The sequence below is a fragment of the Oryctolagus cuniculus genome, chromosome 2, assembly GCF_051225735.1.
Source record: "Oryctolagus cuniculus isolate XC-2025 breed Fujian yellow rabbit chromosome 2, ASM5122573v1, whole genome shotgun sequence".
NCBI lineage: Eukaryota > Metazoa > Chordata > Mammalia > Lagomorpha > Leporidae > Oryctolagus > Oryctolagus cuniculus.
Genome location: NC_142868.1, coordinates 30,633,710 through 30,652,945, shown reverse-complemented (window position 1 = coordinate 30,652,945; position 19,236 = coordinate 30,633,710). Strand labels below are relative to the sequence as shown.

Genomic DNA, 19,236 nt, shown 5'->3' with positions numbered 1-19,236 from the left:
AAAAATATGTGTGAGTGAGTGGATGGAGAATTTTGAAGACTTGGATCATGTTACTTTCTCATATTGTTTAATAAGAACATTATGGTCATGTACAGGCCTGTACCTGGGACACACCTTATTCCATGAATGATTCCTATCAATAACACAGAGATGATAGTTGCTGTTAAAGTCTGTTATCCGAGTAAACCTTCAGCTTTGGATGCAAGAAGCCATTTTAATAGACTCCTCCAGTCACTACTTAAGCTAACAACACTCCAGTTCCATGCAGAGGTGACCTGATATATAACTACCATGAGCTAGGTCTATGCATCTGACAGTAGTACTATGTTTAAGCACCAGCTCGGCCATTCACAAAGTAGGTAACAGGGCAAGTTATTTAAACTCTTCAACTTCCAAGTACTCTCTCTTAATAGAATCTAATCCATAGAGTTGTGAGGATTAGGAAATGTAGTTTATGTGCAGGACTTGCATGTGGGTAGCATTTGATAAATATAAGTCCAGTATTAATAAATATATAGCATTTAGTAAGTATGGCTACCCACACACACATGCATGCACACATTCCTATAATAATGAAAGACTGCCTTATTGATAGAGTGATATTTCTGTTTTTAATTCCAATTTACAAAATGATATATTAGTCCAAAGGCTCTTATCTATTATTCTTGATCATGTTAGATGTAGCATGTAAGGCAGGTTTAAGGTTCAACTCTGAAGAAAGTAGGACAACAATCCACACATATGAAATCAATACCAGTTGTATATCCTAAACTTTGCTAGACAGTGCAGAAGATATGCGAGAACTGGGGCACTAAGTGTATTTAAGGAGGAAATGTAATACTCCAAAAAGTGGACCAAGAGGATTTCAACAGCTGCTGCATCTGTGGAAGTATTCCCAGCATTTCAAGAGCAGTAGGCAGGCCAAAGTCCAGCAGTGGTTAGTAGGTGTGCTGGAAATTGAGGGGAGAGAAAAAATGAGCCAGATTTATAGCTGCATTATGTAAGAAACTGTCCTTCCTCTCAATCTCCTTTTCCCCTTGATCTGATCCCTGAGGGGTTTGCTGCAGTAGCTGGTGATTGAGAGAGGAGATAGGCATGTAAGAAAACATCTAGCCCCTCCCATTTCCCCCACCACCATAAGGCAGATTTCAGACCTGAAGCAGGCTTGTGGGACAAGAGTGATTGAGGACAGTAAGATTTATACTGAATAAACTGGCATAGAGTAAGCCCGTGTACTAGAGCAGCTTAGACCCTTTCATCATGCAAATTAGACTGGTCTGGTCACTAACATAGGACAGAACATCTACTAGTCCCATCATATATTTCATTCAGGGCAGAAGCAAAGATTGAAAAGCACAGTTTGGAAAGGACAAAGATCGACTAAAGTTCTCTATATTTAATTGTTCCCTATTGACTTATGCTGTTTAAATAAAATATTTACCCATCTGATAAGTGTTTAAATGTTGCACTTTTTATTTGAAATGTACTCTGCACTTTACGAAGATACTTAAATGAATTACACTGGATTTGTTGTTTGTTCTTTCTATTTTAGTAAAAATTGTCTCCACCCAGAGCATGAAGACAAGGGACAGATTCTGTGGTGTTTTACTTTCCTCTTTTCTGGAAATGAATGACAAACAAAAATCTCCTTTTTTAGTGTCCTAGAAACTGTATTGCAAAAGCCAAGCATTCATGGCTGAATGAATTCATGAGCAGTGGTTCCTTTACAAGTGAAAGAAAGAACAGTTCAATCAAGCATGACTACCACGGTTTCCTTAAAATGCTTGCTAAATCTACTGGGCAGACACCATGTTTTCTGATTGCTAAAGCAGATTGCAGTTGAAGTAATGTGGGTATGAGAGTTTCCACAGGAAAAAATATAAAACCATTACACAGGATGCTACCAAAGCCATGTAGAGCGAAGGAAATGCAAACTTGTGTTAGGCCTTTGAAAGTAGGTGCACCTGCTATTCAGCATAACCGAGTTGGTATGTCATACTTCACACAAAGAAAAATAATCAAATGGCATATGTATTGTCTACAAAATGTGTTTTAAAGAAACTTAAGACTAGTTGTTCAAAGAAACAGGATATATGAAACTTTCTGAGTAAGAATACCAGACATTTCTGACATACAAGTTACTAGTAACTAGTGTACAAACTTGTTATGAAGTCAATGATGAATTTTTAAATTATGTGTTAATTTCTCTTTTAGATGCAAAGTAACTTGATTAGTGTCTTCACTCTCAAATCTACCAAAACTTTTTCATGATGTGCTGAGACATTCTTATCCTCTTTTCCTTTTCCTCCAAATCTATTTTTAATTCTTTGGTTTGGGAACAATACTGAATTCATTTCTGTGTTACAAAATAGGCAGTTCACATTGAACAAATTAAATCCTCCATAAAGTATTAGAATTATACTGTAGAATCTGATAGGATGAATTCACAGCACTGTCTCTTCTATTTACCTAAATGCAGAGGTGTTGAATAATTAAAAAAAAAACAAACTTGTGAACACCTTAAAACCTGATGAATTTTGCTCACATATATTATTTGTAAGTCACAGTCTGCAAATGTACAGATGTCACAGAATTTCTACAGATTACATTGTGGACTTCTTTTGAATACGTAGAACAGTAGAGTGGGTGAAAGGACAGCCTTGGGAATTATCATTATTTGCTATCAAATAATATATTTGCAATTTAATCTTTCTGAATCTCAACTTATTCATCTGGAATATGGCCATAATAATAGTATGTTTCATCAAGGGTTGTTTGGAAATTATATAAAATACATAACTAAAATGCTTTAAGTTCTCTCCTCTTATATTCCTTCAATGATTTTCCATTGCCTTTCTGAAAAAACCCCAAACCTCAGTATAATCTATATGAATCTATGTGATATAGCCACCTGTCTGACCAACTCCATCTTGTTCTACTCTATTTGATCCACAGTATGGCCAAAAGACCTTCTTTCAGTCCTTCTATAATTCCTGTTTTTTTGTGCCTCTGAGATTTCACAAATGCTTTTCTTAGGTTGGAATAAATCTCAGCCCTTCCAGTCCCTCCCCTGCCCCACCCTATTCACAGTACACAGAGCTCACTCCCACTCAGCACTCTGTTCTCAGTGCAAATATCTCTTCTTTACAAAGGATTTTTCTGATTGGCCAATGAAAAATTGCCCTTTCTCTGCTTGCTATAGCACAGAATGTTGTTTGTTCCTAATACCACAGCTGCTGGGGTACCTGATTTTGAATGAATGAAAAAAAAGGAATCAGACAGATGATGAATTCAATATCACTTTTAGAAAACATGCTAGGCTCTGGAAGCTTTGGACAGGTTGAAGCTTCCCACAATTCTTATAGCTTAGAAGAGTAACATGGGATTTTGGCTTCCCTGTGGAACCTCCACGAAGAGTAAGGGAGGATGAAGGAGCAGGGTTGATGTGGCCAGTGCCTCCTCCCAAAGACACTAAATAGATTAGGCACTTGCCACCACAGGGCACAATGTGTGGAGTGGGGATGGTGCTACAACAAGATGCCAGGAGGATTAGAAACTACCTCCACATGAACAAAAGGCTAGGAGAAGGAGAAAAGCATTTCCTCCATTCTCCATTCTCAAAACTGTATTAATTGGAGTCACATGCAGTGACAATTACTGTGGTTAGAAATAGATAACCATCAGCAAACTCGTATTATTTAAACACAATTATGTAATTTATGCCCATGTAAATATAAAGTACATATGTATGTATACATGGATACACTATGGAATATGTGTACTCTGTTTATCTGTACAATAGTATTATATATGTAGTATGCTGTATGTAGTGTGTGAATACATAGAACACATATATGTAAACACACATATAATAAATTTGCATGATTGTTTGAGTCATATCTGCTTCTACTGTCATACTGTAAGTGATAAGAATACAGTGAAGTAGGACTATTTTGCTTCTTTCCATGTCTCTGCTGGTTGTTCGCATCTTAACATGTACAAAATTATCTGAATGAATTATCATGAATAACATCTGTAATGTGTTAATGTGTTATTTGACTTATTTTAAGAACTCAACAGATGCTTGAGTAGCTATTGTGATGAACATACTGCTGCTGTTGCTAAATAGTCCTAACATGTTGGTTACTAAATTTAGATCTGTTCTGCTCTTTAAGACTCCCATTTTAAAGATTTATTTTTTTTAGGTATTCAAAGGCAGAGTGGCAGAGACAGAGGGAGAGACAGAGAGAAAAAGCGAGATCTTCCAACTACTGGTAAACTCACCAAACGCCCACAGCAGCCAGGGTAAGGCCAGGTGGAAGCCAGGAGCCAGGAATTCTTTCTGGGTCTCCTACATGGGTGGCAGCAACGGAAGTACCTGGGCCATCATCCACTCTCTCCTCAGTGCTGAACTGCAAACCAAAAGGCACGTCCTTAAGATTTCCATTTTAGAAATCCATAAACTTACCCCAAGGGCCACCCATAGAGATTGTCTTTTTTTTTAAGATTTATTTATTTATTTGAAAGTCAGAGTTGGGCAGAGAAAGAAAGAGAGGCAGAGAGAGGTCTTCCATCTGCTAGTTCACTCTCCAGTTGGCTGAACTGGCCAAGGCTGGGCCAGGCTGAAGCCGGGAGCCAGGAGCTTCTTCTGGGTCTCGCACATGGGTACAGGAGCCCAAAGACTTGAGCCTTCTTCTACTGATTTCCCAGGCCATAGCAGAGAGCTGGATCTGAAGTAGAGCAGCCGGGACTGGAACCGGCACTCATATGGGATGCTGGCACTGCAGGTGGCAGCTTTACTTGCTATGCCAAGGCACTGCCTGCCCCCACCTCGATTGTCCTTAATCTCATCCTAATTTCAGGTCCTATCTCAAAGTTGTAACTTCCACACCACAGCACCTGAGTCATAACCTCAAGGAGAAACGGGTAAGTAGGGACTGTAGCAAACAGAAGAAAAGAAGGACTGCTAACTTTCCAATCCATTTAGACATGTTTTGCATGAGTGTCAGGGAAGTACTTTAAGACTTTCTGATTGTTTTACAGAGAAGCTAAAAAAATCTCATTTTAATGTAAAATCTACATTTCAGTGACTAATAAGAATTGCAGAACTCTCTGTGGTCTGGGACATACTGTGGACTTCCTGCCTTCATGCTACCCACAGGCAGCTAGTTTCTGACCTCTGCTTTTTTGATAAGTTGTCTTGTGGTATGAGGTTATATTAATCCTTTTCTTCTTTTTCATTAGCCATTTACAGTGATAATGCTCTGTTCCATTCAAGCAAGAGCTATTTTTTAACAGTTTAATTTCATTGCTTCATGAGAAATCTATTTCTAGCTGTTGCTTTTGTATTTCTACCTTGCAATGTTTGGCTTCTTTAAATCCCTCCCTCTTTTTTCTTGATGTCAGAAGATATTTCAAAGTTAATTACCTATTATAAATATAGTTTTTAAAGAAAAAAGCAAAGAATAGAGATACACAGTGCTTTGTTTTGGTTACAGCACAGAATCATAGAATTTTGGATGTATTTAGTAAACTCAATTACAGAAACACATGGGAGAGGGCAAGTATTTGGCCTAGTGGTTGGGACCCACGTTCGATATTGATGTGTCTGGATCTGAGTTCTGGCTTCACTCCCAATTCCAGCTTTGTATCAATGCTCACTCAGGGAAGCAGCAAGTGTTGGCTCAGTAGTAAAATCCCTGCCATCCACGTGAGTGACAACAATTGGGTTCCTGACTCCTGGCGTTGGTCCAGGCCCTGGGGACCTGGCCTTTGGGAAGTGAACCAGTCAATGGGTGTTTTTCCTCGTCTCTGTCTCTCAAATACATAAAAATGAATAAGAAGAAGAACTGACATATCAAAGTGGGAACAATGTTCTTACACCCAGTAGATGTATAGGGAGACTTTGAAATTTTCAGGAAATAATAGGATTAACCAACACTCTTATTTTGGTGGAATTTTTTTTTAAATAATTTTGAAAGTCAGAGTCACTAAGACAGGGAGAAACAAAGAGAGAGAGGGAGAAAGCGAGAGAGAAAGAGAGAGAGAGAGATTGAGATCTTTATCTGCTTGTACACTCTCCAGATGGCTGCAATGGTCAGCATTGGGCCAGAACAAAGCCAGAACCAGGAGGTTCATCTGGCTCTCCTTAATGGGTAGCAAGGCCCCAACACTTGGGACATTTTCTGCTGCTTTTCTCAGGCCATCAGCAAGAAGCTGAATCAGAAGAGGAGCAGCTGGGATGTTAACCATTACTCACATGAGATGCTGGCATTTGTAGGCAGTGGCTTTCCCTGCTATACACCACCATAAGCCCCTGGGCAAAAATATTTTGAAATCCACACATAGTGTTTTCATAATATGCTATCATAATATGCTATTTGCCATTTCCTGGGGACCTTTTCAAAGACCCCTCCTCTTTCATATGCAAATCCAACAGGCAGTTGATTTTTCTAGAGTTTCTATTAGCCATGATTTTCCTTGCACTTTTGACCACAGAAAAATAAAATTAGATATTTATGTTGGCAATGACAAAAACTGATCGATTTCAGCAACTCAAAAATATAATATTTTCTACACTACTGAGAAAAAAAAAAAAACACTCTGAACACTTAGAATTAAGATGTATCTCCAGAGCCAGTGCTGTGGCATAGAAGGTTAAGGTTCCACCTGCAGTGCTGCCAGTTCAAGTCCTGGCTGCTCCACTTCCAATCAGGCTACCTGCTGAAGATGATTCAAGTACTTGGGCCCATGAACCCATGTGGAAGACCTGGAAGAAGCTTCTGGGTCCTGGCTTCAGCTGGGCCCAGCCCTGGCCGTTGCGGCCATTTGAAGAATGAACCACCAGATGGAAGATCTCTCTCTTTAAAAAAGAGTATCATTTCAGAAATATTAAAATTTATAAACTTGTTAACATCAAAGAATTAGTCTTATCTCTATTTCCAAAATGGGTTTCTGAAATAACAGTTTTATATGAAAAATTATATTTGCTCTTTTCTTGGTACTATTTAATATCTTTTGAAAAACATTTAAAATAAATTATTATTTTCACAATAATTGAATTGGTTGAATATTTGTAGTGTTGCTATGACTAAGGTAACCTGTGGTACCATTCACTAAAGGGTTCTCTCAAGAGAACAAGAGTTAAAACTTTTTTTAAAAAAAATATTTATTTATTTTCTTGAAAGTCAGAGTTACACAGAGAGAAGGAGAGGCAGAGAGAAAGAGAGAGAGGTCTTTCATCCATTGGTTCACTCCCCAACTGGCCGCAACGGCAGGAGATGTGCTAATCCGAAGCCAGAAGCCAGGAGCCTCTTCCAGGTCTCCCACACAGGTGCAGGGGCCCAAGGACTTGGGCCACCTTCCACTGTTTTCCCAGGCTATAGCAGTCTTGGGTTTGGATATATAGAGAGGTCTTCTAACAAAAATCATTTTAAAAATAAGGAGGCAAAAACATTAAAAATCATTTATGTGGGCATGACTTCAACATTTAAGTGTTATTTGCTAGTGTAAGCATGCTTTAAAAGTCATTAAAAAGGGAGCAAACATTGAGCCCAGCCATTAAGCTGCTGTTAGGATGCCTATATTCTATGTAGGAGTTCCTGGGTTTGAGTCCTGGCTCCAGTAATTGTGTCCTTGATACAACTTGGGAGAACTGAATTGAGATCCTGACTCCTGGCTTCAGCATTGCTCAGCCCTGGCTGCTGCAGGCACATTGGGGAGTGAACCAGTGTGTAGAACGGTTTCTCTTTAGCTGTCTCTCTGCCTGTCAAATAAAATGAACAAAAATTAAAATAAAGCCATTTAAAAGTTGGCAGAAATCATTAATGCACACATTTATACTATGAATGAGAAAACCATTCTTTTTTTTTTAATTTTTATTTTTGACAGGCAGAGTTAGATAGTGGGAGAGAGAGAGACAGAGAGAAAGGTCTTCCTTCCGTTGGTTCACCCCCCAAATATCTGCTACAGCTGGCACACTGCGCCAATCTGAAGCCAGGAGCCAGGCACCTCCTCCTGGTCTCCCATGCAGGTGCAGGGCCCAAGCACTTGGGCCATCCTCCACTGCCCTCCCAGGCCACAGCAGAAAGCTGGACTGGAAGAGGAGCAACCGTGACAGAATCCAGTGCCAGGAACGGAACTAGAACCCGGGGTGCTGGCGCCACAGGCGTAGGATTAGCCTAGTGAGCCATGGCGCTGGCCAAGAAAACCATTCTTGTAATAGAAAACGGGAAACTGTGGTTTGTAATAAAATTTGTAGTGACAGAATCATGAAGGTATCCAGAAATTTACATGTCTCCAAAAATTCAGAGTGAAAACAATCAGCTATAAAATAACAATAAAAACCAGATGACAGCAGAGACAATAAAGCTAGAAGCATCACAGTGCCTGGGTTCAAAATATACTACAAAGCTACACTAATCAAACAGCATGCTCCTCACATAAAAACAGATATATAAATCAATAAAATGGAATAGAGAGTCCAGAAATAAATCCACGTATTTATGGGCAACTGATTTTCTACAAAGTCTCCTAGAACACACAATGGGGAAAGGACAGCCTTTTCATTAAATGTTGTTGGGACAACTGGATATCTTCATGCAGAAGAATGAAATTACCTTATTTTCACAACAAATACAAAAATAGTTCAAAATAGATTAAAGATGTCTATAAATGTAAGGCCAGAAATGTTAAAACTACAAGAAAACATAATAGTGAAGCTCCTCTATGACATTTGGTCTTTGCTTTATTTATTTTTTAATGATTTATTTATTTATTGGAAAGTTAGAGAGGCAGACACACACACACACACACAGAGAGAGAGAGAGAGAGAGAGAGAGAGAGAAAGAGAATTAGGTCTTCCATTTGCTAGCTCACTCCCCAGATGGCTGCAACGGCCGGAGCTGCACACCAATCCAAAGCCAGGAGCCAGGAACTTCCTCCAGGTCTCCCACACAGATTCAGGGACCCAAGGACTTGGGCCATTTTCTACTGCTTTCCCAAGCTATAACAGAGAGTTGGATCAGAAGTAGAGCAGCCGGGACTCAAACTGACGTCCATATGCAATGCTGGCACTGCAGGCAGCGGTTAACCCGCTATGCCACAGTGCAGGCCCTAGTTTTATCTTTATTTTAAAGATACATTTATTTATTTGAGAGGCAGGGTGATATAGAAATAAGTAGACACACACACACACACACACACACACACACACAGAATCTTCTATCTGCTGGTTCACTCCCCAAATGGCTGTAATGGCCAGGGCTAGACCAGGCTGAAGCCAGGAGCTGCATCACCAACTGGGCCTACCATGGGTTGCAGGGGACCCAGCATCTAAGTCATCATTTAGTGCTCTTCCAAGGTCCACCAGCAAGGAACTAGATTGGAAGTGGAGCTCTGATATGGAGAAGTCAGCTCTGCAAGCAGTGGCTTAATCTGCTGTGCCACACTGTTGGCCCTGTCAGTAATCTTTTGGATATGATCCCAAAAGCAAAGTCAAAAAAGCAAAAATAGACAAATGAGATTATATCAAAGTAAAAAATTATGCCCAACAAATGAAACAATCAACAGAGTACAGAAAATCTAGAGAATATTTGGATTTTCTTGCATATCATACATACAAAAAAAGTTATTATCCAAAATATATAAGGAACTGAAACAGTTAATAGTGAGAAAAACAAAGAACCTAGTTAAAAACAGGCAAAACATCTCAATATATATTTCTTAAAATATGTACAAATGGCTAAGAAGTACAGGAAAAATGTTCAACATTACTAATCATCAGAAAAATGCAAATTAAAACTACAATGAGATAGCACCTGTTAGAACTATTATAAAAAAAGACAAAAGATAAGCATTGGAGAAGATGTGAAGAAAATGGAATCATTATGCACTGTTATGAAAATGCAAACTAAAATAATCACGGTGGAAGAACCTTAGAAAACTTAAAAATAGATCTGCCATCTGATCCAGCAATCCCACTCCTGGGTATATAAATGAATTCACTTTGTCAAACAGCTATCTACACTCCCATGTTCTTTCCAGCATTATTCACAACAGCTATGATATTAAATAAGTCTAGGTATTCACTGATGGATGAATGGATAAAGAAAATGTGTTATTATACACATTGGAATATGTATCAGCTTTAATAAAAAAGGGAACCCTTTCATTTGTGACAACACCGATGAAGCTAGAAGACATTATTCCATGTAAAGTAATCTAAGTATAAAAGAAAAACAATGCACAATTATACTTACGTATGGATTTTTTTAAAAAAGTTGAACTCATAAAAAGAGACTAGAATGGTTTTTATGAGGGGTTGATGGGAGGTGAGGAGTGGAGATGTTGGTCAAAGTATGCAAAATTTCTGTTAGATAAAATGAGTAATTTCAAGAGATCTGTTGTACAACATGGTGACTATGGTTAGCAGCAATGTTCTGCATTTTTGAAAAGAATAGATTTTAAGTGCTCACACAGTTAACTAAGAATGTGAATAAATGTATGTATTAACTCAATTTACCCACTGCGCAATGTATACATATTTCAAAACATGCTATATGTGATACATAAATATATATATATGTCAAATTTTTGCAACATTAAAAATAAATTTAAAGAGAATTTACTGTCTTCTAGGAAAAATTTTAAAAATGCTTACATCCAACATTTAGAATGGCTAATGAACAAATGAACATGACAGGAAAAAGAAACGTCTTTTAGTCATAGTTCCTCAGAAAGTATAGCCTGAGATAAAAATCTCTGTGTGAGCACTTTCTCTTGAGGAGCAGGATTGAAAGGCAGGGGTGAGTTAAGGTTCTAAGAAAAACAAAAAATAAGTGACAGGTGATTCAAAATATAATCTAAATGCTGAAGGCACAGTTTAATACCTCATGGACATCAAAGTTACATGTTAAATTTCCTAAAATATGACTCAGTAGTGGGTATTTGGTACTGAGGGTTATGCCACTGCTTGAGATGTCCAAACCACATATTGGAGTCCTTGGGTTGGAATCCAAGTTCTGCTCACCATTCCAGCTCCCTGCTGATGCACACCCTGGCAGACAGCAGGGGACAGCTCAAGTACTTAGGTCCCTGTTACTCACATGTGAGACCTGGATTGAATTTCTGGCTTCTGACTTCAGTCTGGGCCATCCTGGCCTGTTATGGGCATTTGGAGAATGAAACAGTGGATGGGAGAGCTCTCCTTTTGTCCCTATTTAAATAAATAAATAAAATAAAGGAAAAGTATTTCCAAATATGTAATTTTATTTTTATGAATATCTAAACATGAATTAAACTTTAAGTAAACATTTTCCTATTTAATCTACCTCTGTGATATATCTGGCAAAAATAATATTAGATTTTTTAGAGAAAATAAAGAAATTACTTAATTCTATTGTATAAATAATTATGAGAGATATGGAAAGGTTTAAGATGTAGGTAGGACTTGAACCCAATCTTGAAGAATAATTGGAGAAAAGAGAATAGAATTAAATGCATTGAGGGATTACCATTTTTTGGGTGGCTTACATATTTAAAGACATTAAATTCTCATAAATATATGACTCCTATTTTATACGTGGGGAAACTAAGTCTCAGATAAGTTACCAAGTTGTTCAAATTGCCCTGTTATAGGAGCTGGGACCATGCTGAGTGCAGGCCTTCTAAAGCCTAGCATCGTGTAGTTTCCCTAAGGGACAATCCAGGGTAGAAGCCGTACTCTGGAGAAGATGCGGTAAGGATTCTTCTTCCCTTGTGGCCTTAATTGGCTGACTTATGCGAGTTACTCAACCTCCTTTTCCTAAGTTCTCTTATCAGGGGGATAATAACATTATTTCTTTGAGAAGCTTTTAAGGGAATTAAATGAGCTCCTACAAGTTAAGTGCTTGGAACAGCAAGGCACACGTAAGTGCTCAATGGGTGTTAACCTCTGTGAGGTAAGGAAAAGGAGGAAGAAGAAAAGGGGCAGAGAGGAGAACAGAGAGGAAGGAGGAGATGAGGGAGATTTCCACTCTTTCTAATTACCTCTTTCATCAGCAGAGTGCCAGGGATGCTCTCTGGGTACAAGGGATGTGAGCAGCAAAGGCACAAAGACAGGCAAAGACTATCTGCGGCCTTATTAAAAATCTAGAATACAGGAGTGGGAGCCAGTCATCTTGGACTATTTCCAGCCTGGATGGAAGCTAAGAATATGTACTTCAGTAGCCTTTGCAGCAATTCTTAGGAAGTGAATTTTCCTTCATCTTATTGTCTCACTGTGAAGGTTGCTAAATAAGCAATGTATTCCCTATAAATACAGCCTTGATGTCTTCAATTTGTCTACCATGTACTATTTAAGTTCTTTATATTTCAATTAAGCCTATATTTAAAAAAAATTGGAAGAAGAATTTCAATTCAGAGAGTTGCTAGGTACATACAGCACATATATTAGGTATTTGGCAGGGTGCTTAATGAGAAATTAATAAAAGGAAGTTTTGCCATATTTCTTCCAATATGTATTATTTCTCTCTATTATTAAGATTCATAAAACCAGAATATATCTTGTAACTAATCTACACAGGCAATCAGGGAGCACTGATTTTCTTTTACTTCTCAGAGCTATTTTTACATCATTGTCCCTTACAGCTGTTAACTTTATTTCCCTTTAGAGAATACTAAATCCAGAGATTGTATGGGTATTGTATCTGCCAACTGTATCTTCCACTTACCAAATAATGATCAATAAAGGTTTTAAACAATAAATGACTCAATAACCATCAATACACTAATGATATTGTTGCAAAGAGGCACCAAGTCCCAATGAGATTATGAAATCTACCAAGAGAAGTAACTTGAGGACAAAGTAATTCCCAATCTGCAAGATGTACCATAACCGATGCCAGGATTTTTAAAAATTGATAACCTACCTTGTTCAGAGAGGGATTGAAAACGGCTTACAAAGATAAAAATAAATGAGAAATATGCGAGAACTCCTGGTCGGGGGTGGAGAGTGGAAGGAGTGTGAACTAAGAAGCCTCAAGCCAGCAAACAATCATAAGGAAAATTTCTGCTTCAACATGATAGGAATCCAAAGGAAAATATAATTTTTGAAGTTTGAAAAAAAAAAAAAGGCAAGAAAACTTTTCCAGTGAAAATAGGGCTGGCTATGGAGTACCTACTTCAAAAGGACTGGAGGTTTACGGTCTCTGTGGCAGGTCCTAGTCTCCCAGGAAAGGATGGCGCCTTCCGGTGGGCAGGCAGTTTGGCCTTAGGTGCAGACTTGAAGGTTGCCAAGGGCCAGGGCTCCTGGGAAGACACCCACACTTTGGACTTCACCAATTATCTCATTTTCATAATAAGGGCTCCACTTTCCCTAATTGCTTTACTTCCATCAACAGGTACCGGGAGAAAAGCGAGGTATATTTCACCTTTTAGGGAAGAGAATTTCAGGTGCAGTCTGTGGAGACATGTTTATTAAAAAAATAAATAAATAAATAATGAAATAAAAACAAGGACCTGGCCCAAGAACTCATTTAAAAAACAACTTGGACTTAAGGACTCTTAAGTCTTTGCAGTCCCCAAGGGTTTTGGAGGAACATATTTTCCTTCGCTTCCTCTTCACCTCTGGGAGTAGGGCATCAAAGTGCAGCTCAAAGGAGAACGGTCAGGATCCTACCACTTCAGGCGCAAGAAAGACTAGACCACGGGGGTTCTCCCGACCCCTCCCAGCGGATAAACAGAGGTGAAATTCGAAACACAGCAAAGAATTCAGATCTAAACTGAAATTCACCGCCTCCCCCACCCCCAGATCATGGCCACTTGGTCATAAGCTGAACTCTTTAATAAAAAGACTTCTCAACTAGAAAATGGGGATACTGATCTCCTCACAGGGCTGACCTGAGGCAGGATCTCACATAATGGGCTCAAGCTACTCACCCAGGGTTGTTAAGGATACAGGTCCCTGGCCCATTGAATGCAAATGCAGGAAAGCGGCCTGAGGAAATCAGCGCCCTAGATGAGTCTTTAAGTTTGGGAAAGGTTGCGGTAACAGGAAAAGTACCCAGTAGTGCAAGCCTAATAACCAGTGGTGGCGAGGTTCCACCCATTTGACAATCAATCAATCCCCCCATTGCTGGGCACAAAGCTACTGGCCAGGGGCGGCTGGGGACGCGTTCCTCCCACGAGGGTGGGTCAGGCTCGGGCCGCGGTGCGCTCGGGGGCGCGCCCTCCGTGCGCCTCGGGGCCGAGGTGCGCCAGGTGGCCCGGGTGCCAGGCGCGGCCAAGCCGCGGCGGACTGAGTCAGTCGCCCAACTATGCTGCGGAACCAGGGCTGCCGGCTCGGCCGACCCCGTCGCTAAGCTCCGGCTGCCCCCGCGCCTAGCGCCGGCTCCCCGCCCCCGCCGGCCCAGAGGAAGCGGCTGAGGCGCGGCGAGGGAGCACCTGGGCCAGGCGCCGCCTGGCGCGACGCTTCCGGAGCTGCGCGCGGGTTCGCGGCCCGCGCTCCCCGCCTCCAGGTGCGGCGGGCGGCCCCGCGAAACAGCGCCGCCCGCGCGGCCGCCTCTCGGCAGCAGACGCGGCTGCGGGCAGCCAGCGGGGACCCGGACGGAGGAGGCCCGTGCCGGGGGTGTCGGGGGGGGAAGCACACGGGCGAGGAGCCAGCGGCCGCGGCGGGCAGGCAGGCGGGCAGAGACGCCGGCGCCGGGGCTCCCCAACGCTGCCTGGCCTCGCTCTCCCAGCTCGGCGGCCGCGCGCGAGGCGAGTACCCGGGGCCACGGGTGGGCAGGGCCGGCGTGGCGGGGCCCGGGGCTGAGGGGATGGGCTGGGGCTTTTCGGTTACGTCTGTGGGTGAATTTTCCAGCGCGCTAAGTGCTGGGCTCTCGTTTCTGCCCCTTGGATTTCGCTCCCGCGTGTGGGCGGCTAAAAGGAAACCAGAAGCCGGGGAGTGATAACAGAAACTCAACTCACTTCTGGGATTTGACCCCGAAGGGTGACAATCCGGATCGACAACTAGACACCCCTGCATTGCTTTCCACCCCACCCCACCAAGTAATAAAGGAGCCGTAGCGAGTTTCAGGCACCAAGTTATTTACTTGGTGGAGATAATGACTTCGCTCTGCTCTCCGTGCACCCTGCACCCTGCTTGTTATGCACTTTAAGACGACAGGCCTGTTAATTAACTTTAATTACTACCATTTGGCCTCCACCTGCCCGAATCCCGCACCATACGCGGGAACCTGTCCGCGGTGAATACCGCCTTTACTTTGGGAGACAGTTCTCTTGGGAGAATTGGTGTCCGCCTTATTTAGTAAAGTAAGTTTTATTTTCATTCCTTGTGGCCAGTTTTCTTAAACACTCGTCCCCACCTCCTTGCGGAGGTACGGGTGGTTTTGGTTTGGGAGAGAGGGCTTTGTAATGTTGGATGGTGAACCATAACCTTTGATAATGGGAGAAAAATACAAGAGAATGAAAAGCTGGTTTGTTTGGATTAGTGACATTTTGGGCTGTTGCAAGTTTGTATGGTGATAGCAGCTTTTTTTTTTTTTTTTTTTTCCAACGTTGTCCTTGAAGCAGACTACTCACTGGGCTATATCCTTTGGTTTTTTCTTTTCTTTTTTAAGTGTATTGAAAATAAGCTATTTTTAAAAGTACATTTAATCGGATGTCATTGTTATTACCAATAATAGTATTGTACTTACAAGCTCAGTATTGATTTCTCTGCACTTAAGCCCAGTACACCCGGAGTTTGTGGAACATTGCCCATAAATGATTAGAAGTGATTAGAAGTTCAGGTTTATTTTTTTTTAAAGGAAACTAACTTTTTTTTAAATAGAGAAAAAAATAAACTCCTAAATTTTTATTCATTATTTTCCTCCAACTTACAAGAGAAATGAGGGAAATTTCTTGTGACATTCCACTATTTCACAATGTTTTAAAAAGAAAAAAAAGTGGGTCATGGAACTAGGCTAGAACCTAAAGTGGAAATCTCTCCCTGGCTGCTCACCATACAGATTTTTAACACACTCATATTCAAATAGGTGCTAACACCAAGAAAGCTTTATATAGTCAGGGTTTGCAAGCACCCAAAGATTTAAATTAAAATGTACCTAGAGGGTAAGTTCAATGGCTTGTTAAAACTTAGTGGGTGTGCATGTGTTTGTGTTTTTTCCTTCCTGTGTAAGCATGTCAGGTTTTATAGGTGTTGTCTGTGGAAAGAGAAGCTGATGATACATTTTAAAATAAATTCTTTTTCTGATATCACTACAAGTTGCTGGCCATGTGCTCATGAGTATTCAGTAAATGATTCAACTGCTCTGGCCTACTGTGGTTAAGCATAAAACTCCGAGTATAAAGAATTGCAATTTTCTTAAGAAACTTTGTATTCTCACATTGAAATTGTGATGTTTTATAACCCGCTTAGGATTGTGGGTTATAGCTTTTAGGATATCAGAGGAGGAAGTTTTGTTTTGTGACTTTCTAACCTACCTCTTTCAGCTCTGGACACCATTTAGTGAAAGTCTCTATAAAAATGCCAAGCGTATGGTCATCCACTTAACAGCTTTTAATTCCCCCCATTTATTGACTCATTTATAGAGCCCAACCTTTGCATGCTAAACAATCGGGATTTTTGGAATTCTCTGTAAAATATTATTTACGTAGAGAAGTTCTTAATGGTGTTGGAAATATGTCTTAGCTTTGATCAAACCTGGTGCATGCAAGACTATAGTTTATGAGATGTCCTATTAATTTTTACTTGTGCAACGTTCTGGACCTTGTAGTTTATCATTTAAGTTGTGTGTTTTAAAGTACTGTCTGCATTAGCTAAATAATGATAGTTAATCCATTTTGCTTGATAATCTCTTTTCTCAATTGAAAGAATACACATAATCCTTTCTAGTTAGAAATTTGGCCTGCAAAATTTTGTTAGTTGTGACTGAGGGTTAGCTGACATTACCCATGCTTCGGAGGGAATGAAGAAATCCTGACTTGGGTTAGGCAGTCATTTTTGGGAGGAGAGATGGGAAGAAGTATTTTTCCATCTTGGACCATTTGTATACAGAGATTTGTGGGTAGGTGAGGATACTCAGGGAGGGTTGATTAGACAGTGTGTCTACCTTGACTGTTCTCACCAATAATGACTATGCTTGTTACAGTACTTAGCTTTTGGGGGAGGAGAGGATGATTTGATCTGTTTTGAGGTGAGAGGTGATCAGGGAAGGGCAGAAGAGAAGTGTGGCGTCCATGAAGTTATGAGGCAGTTTGGGCCCTTCACGTGGTGACAAGGAGACGGTTTGAGGAGACTCAAAGTATCCTGAAGTGTGGATTCCTTGGCCTGCTGGTCAGGGCCCTGGTCAGCCAGCTGCAGCCTGCCATTCTGTCATCATCTGTCATTGCTCGTTGGACCTTGGGTCTGTTGCAGGCACTCTGCTTCCTTATTGTCTCAAAACACCTTCTCCCTCCACGTCAGTTCCCTCTAATGTATTCCTTTGACTGTAGGTGCTGATGGCTCCACCTGCTACAGTTCTTACACATTTTGAGACCTTCTGTAGCTCCTTCACTGGCCCCTCCATTGCAGAACTCTGATTGCAGGTATTTCAGTATATTCATGGAACTGATTTGAGATTTTTAGTTTCTAAGCACCCATGAAGAATGATGGGGTAGCTTACCTGTGTAGTTAAAAATAAAGCTGTATTACAATGTAAAACATGTATATGTCAAAAGTCACAATTTTTTTTTGCTTTTTTTGGTTTCATATTTTTCCTTTTTTTTTTGTATTTTTTTCTTTACTGGCACTTACCTAATAAGGACTGTTTGCTGATATGTATGTTGTTTTCCTTTGCGTGTGCTCAGGTCTAACCTGCCTCTTTATTTTATACTCTTGTGAGCAGACATTGGATCCTCATTTTCTTTGTAGGCCTTAGCACTGTTCTCAAATCAGATAATAGATGCTGTTATCTTGAACTGCAAATATTTCCTATTGTTATTTTGGAGAGAATAGTACTCCTTAAGTATTTATTGATAGAATGAATGTAAATAAATAGTGCAATCATTTAGGTGATATTTGCTAAGATACCTTCTTTTCATAAGAAAAACAGACTTCACCAATTATGAACCAATAGGAATAAGCCCTCAAATTCAGTTGGAAAAGAGGTCAGGGTGCTATTTATAAATGCAGAGAGGAAGTGTTCACAGTAGGCTGTGAACATCTGGTTGTTAGTCTAAAACTGTGGCTCTTAGATTCAAAGAAATGGTGAAACATACATTTGTGTGACGATGTTTAAATTGGAGTGTTATATGTGTGTGTGTGTACCTATTTTAATTGCACATTAAAAAACCTTTGTGTTGAAGTGCAATATCATTCTAGCTTTGACTAGAGTAAACTAAACATTGAAGTTGTTGTCCAGTGTGGAAGATGCTTTGCACCGGAATCCTGAAGAATATGTGCTCAGGTCAAGGGTTCTTTTTTTTTTTTTTTTTTTTTTTTTTGACAGGCAGAGTGGACAGTGAGAGAGAGAGACAGAGAGAAAGGTCTTCCTTTTGCTGTTGGTTCACCCTCCAATGGCCGCCGCTGCAGCCGGCGCACCGCGCTGATCCGATGGCAGGAGCCAGGAGCCAGGTGCTTTTCCTGGTCTCCCATGGGGTGCAGGGCCCAAGCACTTGGGCCATCCTCCACTGCACTCCCTGGCCACAGCAGAGAGCTGGCCTGGAAAAGGGGCAACCGGGACAGAATCCGGCGCCCCGACCGGGACTAGAACCCGGTGTGCCAGCGCTGCAAGGTGGAGGATTAGCCTATTGCCACGGTGCTGGCAGGTCAAGGGTTCTAAGGTGCTAGATATTCTTCAGCTCTCAGGTGATAGGTGTGGCTAAATGGTAGAGGGTAAGAGAGAGCTGGCACTGGATAGATGTATTTAGGGGAACTGCAGCTGGTCATGCCTTTCCATGAGCCCCTTTCCATCTGTGCTTGTAGAAACTCTGGAAGATGAAATCTCTCTGCTTGCCCAGGAATTGTGGTTCTACCTTAGAGATCTCACCATCAGAATTTAAAGTAAGTCCCAGACCTTATCCACTTAACTTAAAATTCAACATGGATAGCTTGCGAGAGAAAAGACTCACCGAAGTTAGGGAGAATGCTAAGCACTTAACTATGAAGATGCTATCTAAAATACCCAAACCTAGGTATTAGCTGTGCTAAACAACTTTTCATATCAAGGACAGGAATGGCCACTCCTGATCTTCACTGGATGTAGGAATGGATAT

General features: G+C 40.8%; 2 protein-coding genes across 17 annotated transcripts in view; one reads left to right on the top strand and one right to left on the bottom strand.

The window, feature by feature from the left end:
- Positions 1 to 592: 592 nt before the first annotated feature.
- LOC149127715 (uncharacterized) lies at positions 593 to 15,308 on the bottom strand. The gene is made up of 4 exons (XM_089326988.1): positions 15,172 to 15,308; positions 13,918 to 14,787; positions 4,285 to 4,412; positions 593 to 950 (listed from the first exon to the last, which is right to left on the bottom strand). Exons 1-3 carry the CDS (start codon positions 15,306 to 15,308, stop codon positions 4,352 to 4,354), a joined length of 1,068 nt encoding a protein of 355 aa, XP_089183114.1. The 3' UTR covers positions 593 to 950; positions 4,285 to 4,351.
- Positions 14,575 to 19,236, top strand: part of ARAP2 (ArfGAP with RhoGAP domain, ankyrin repeat and PH domain 2) — a 209,370-nt gene continuing 204,708 nt past the window's right edge. For 5 of the 16 annotated variants that reach the window (XM_070069629.2, XM_070069624.2, XM_089327079.1 and 2 more), the window contains exon 1: positions 14,575 to 14,736. The gene's annotated coding sequence lies outside the window, so the exon portion shown is untranslated. Of the gene's footprint in view, positions 14,737 to 14,820; positions 15,292 to 17,475; positions 17,569 to 18,946; positions 19,025 to 19,236 lie in introns of those variants that run through there. The other 11 variants (XM_070069628.2, XM_070069625.2, XM_089327077.1 and 8 more) reach the window with 8 other exon arrangements.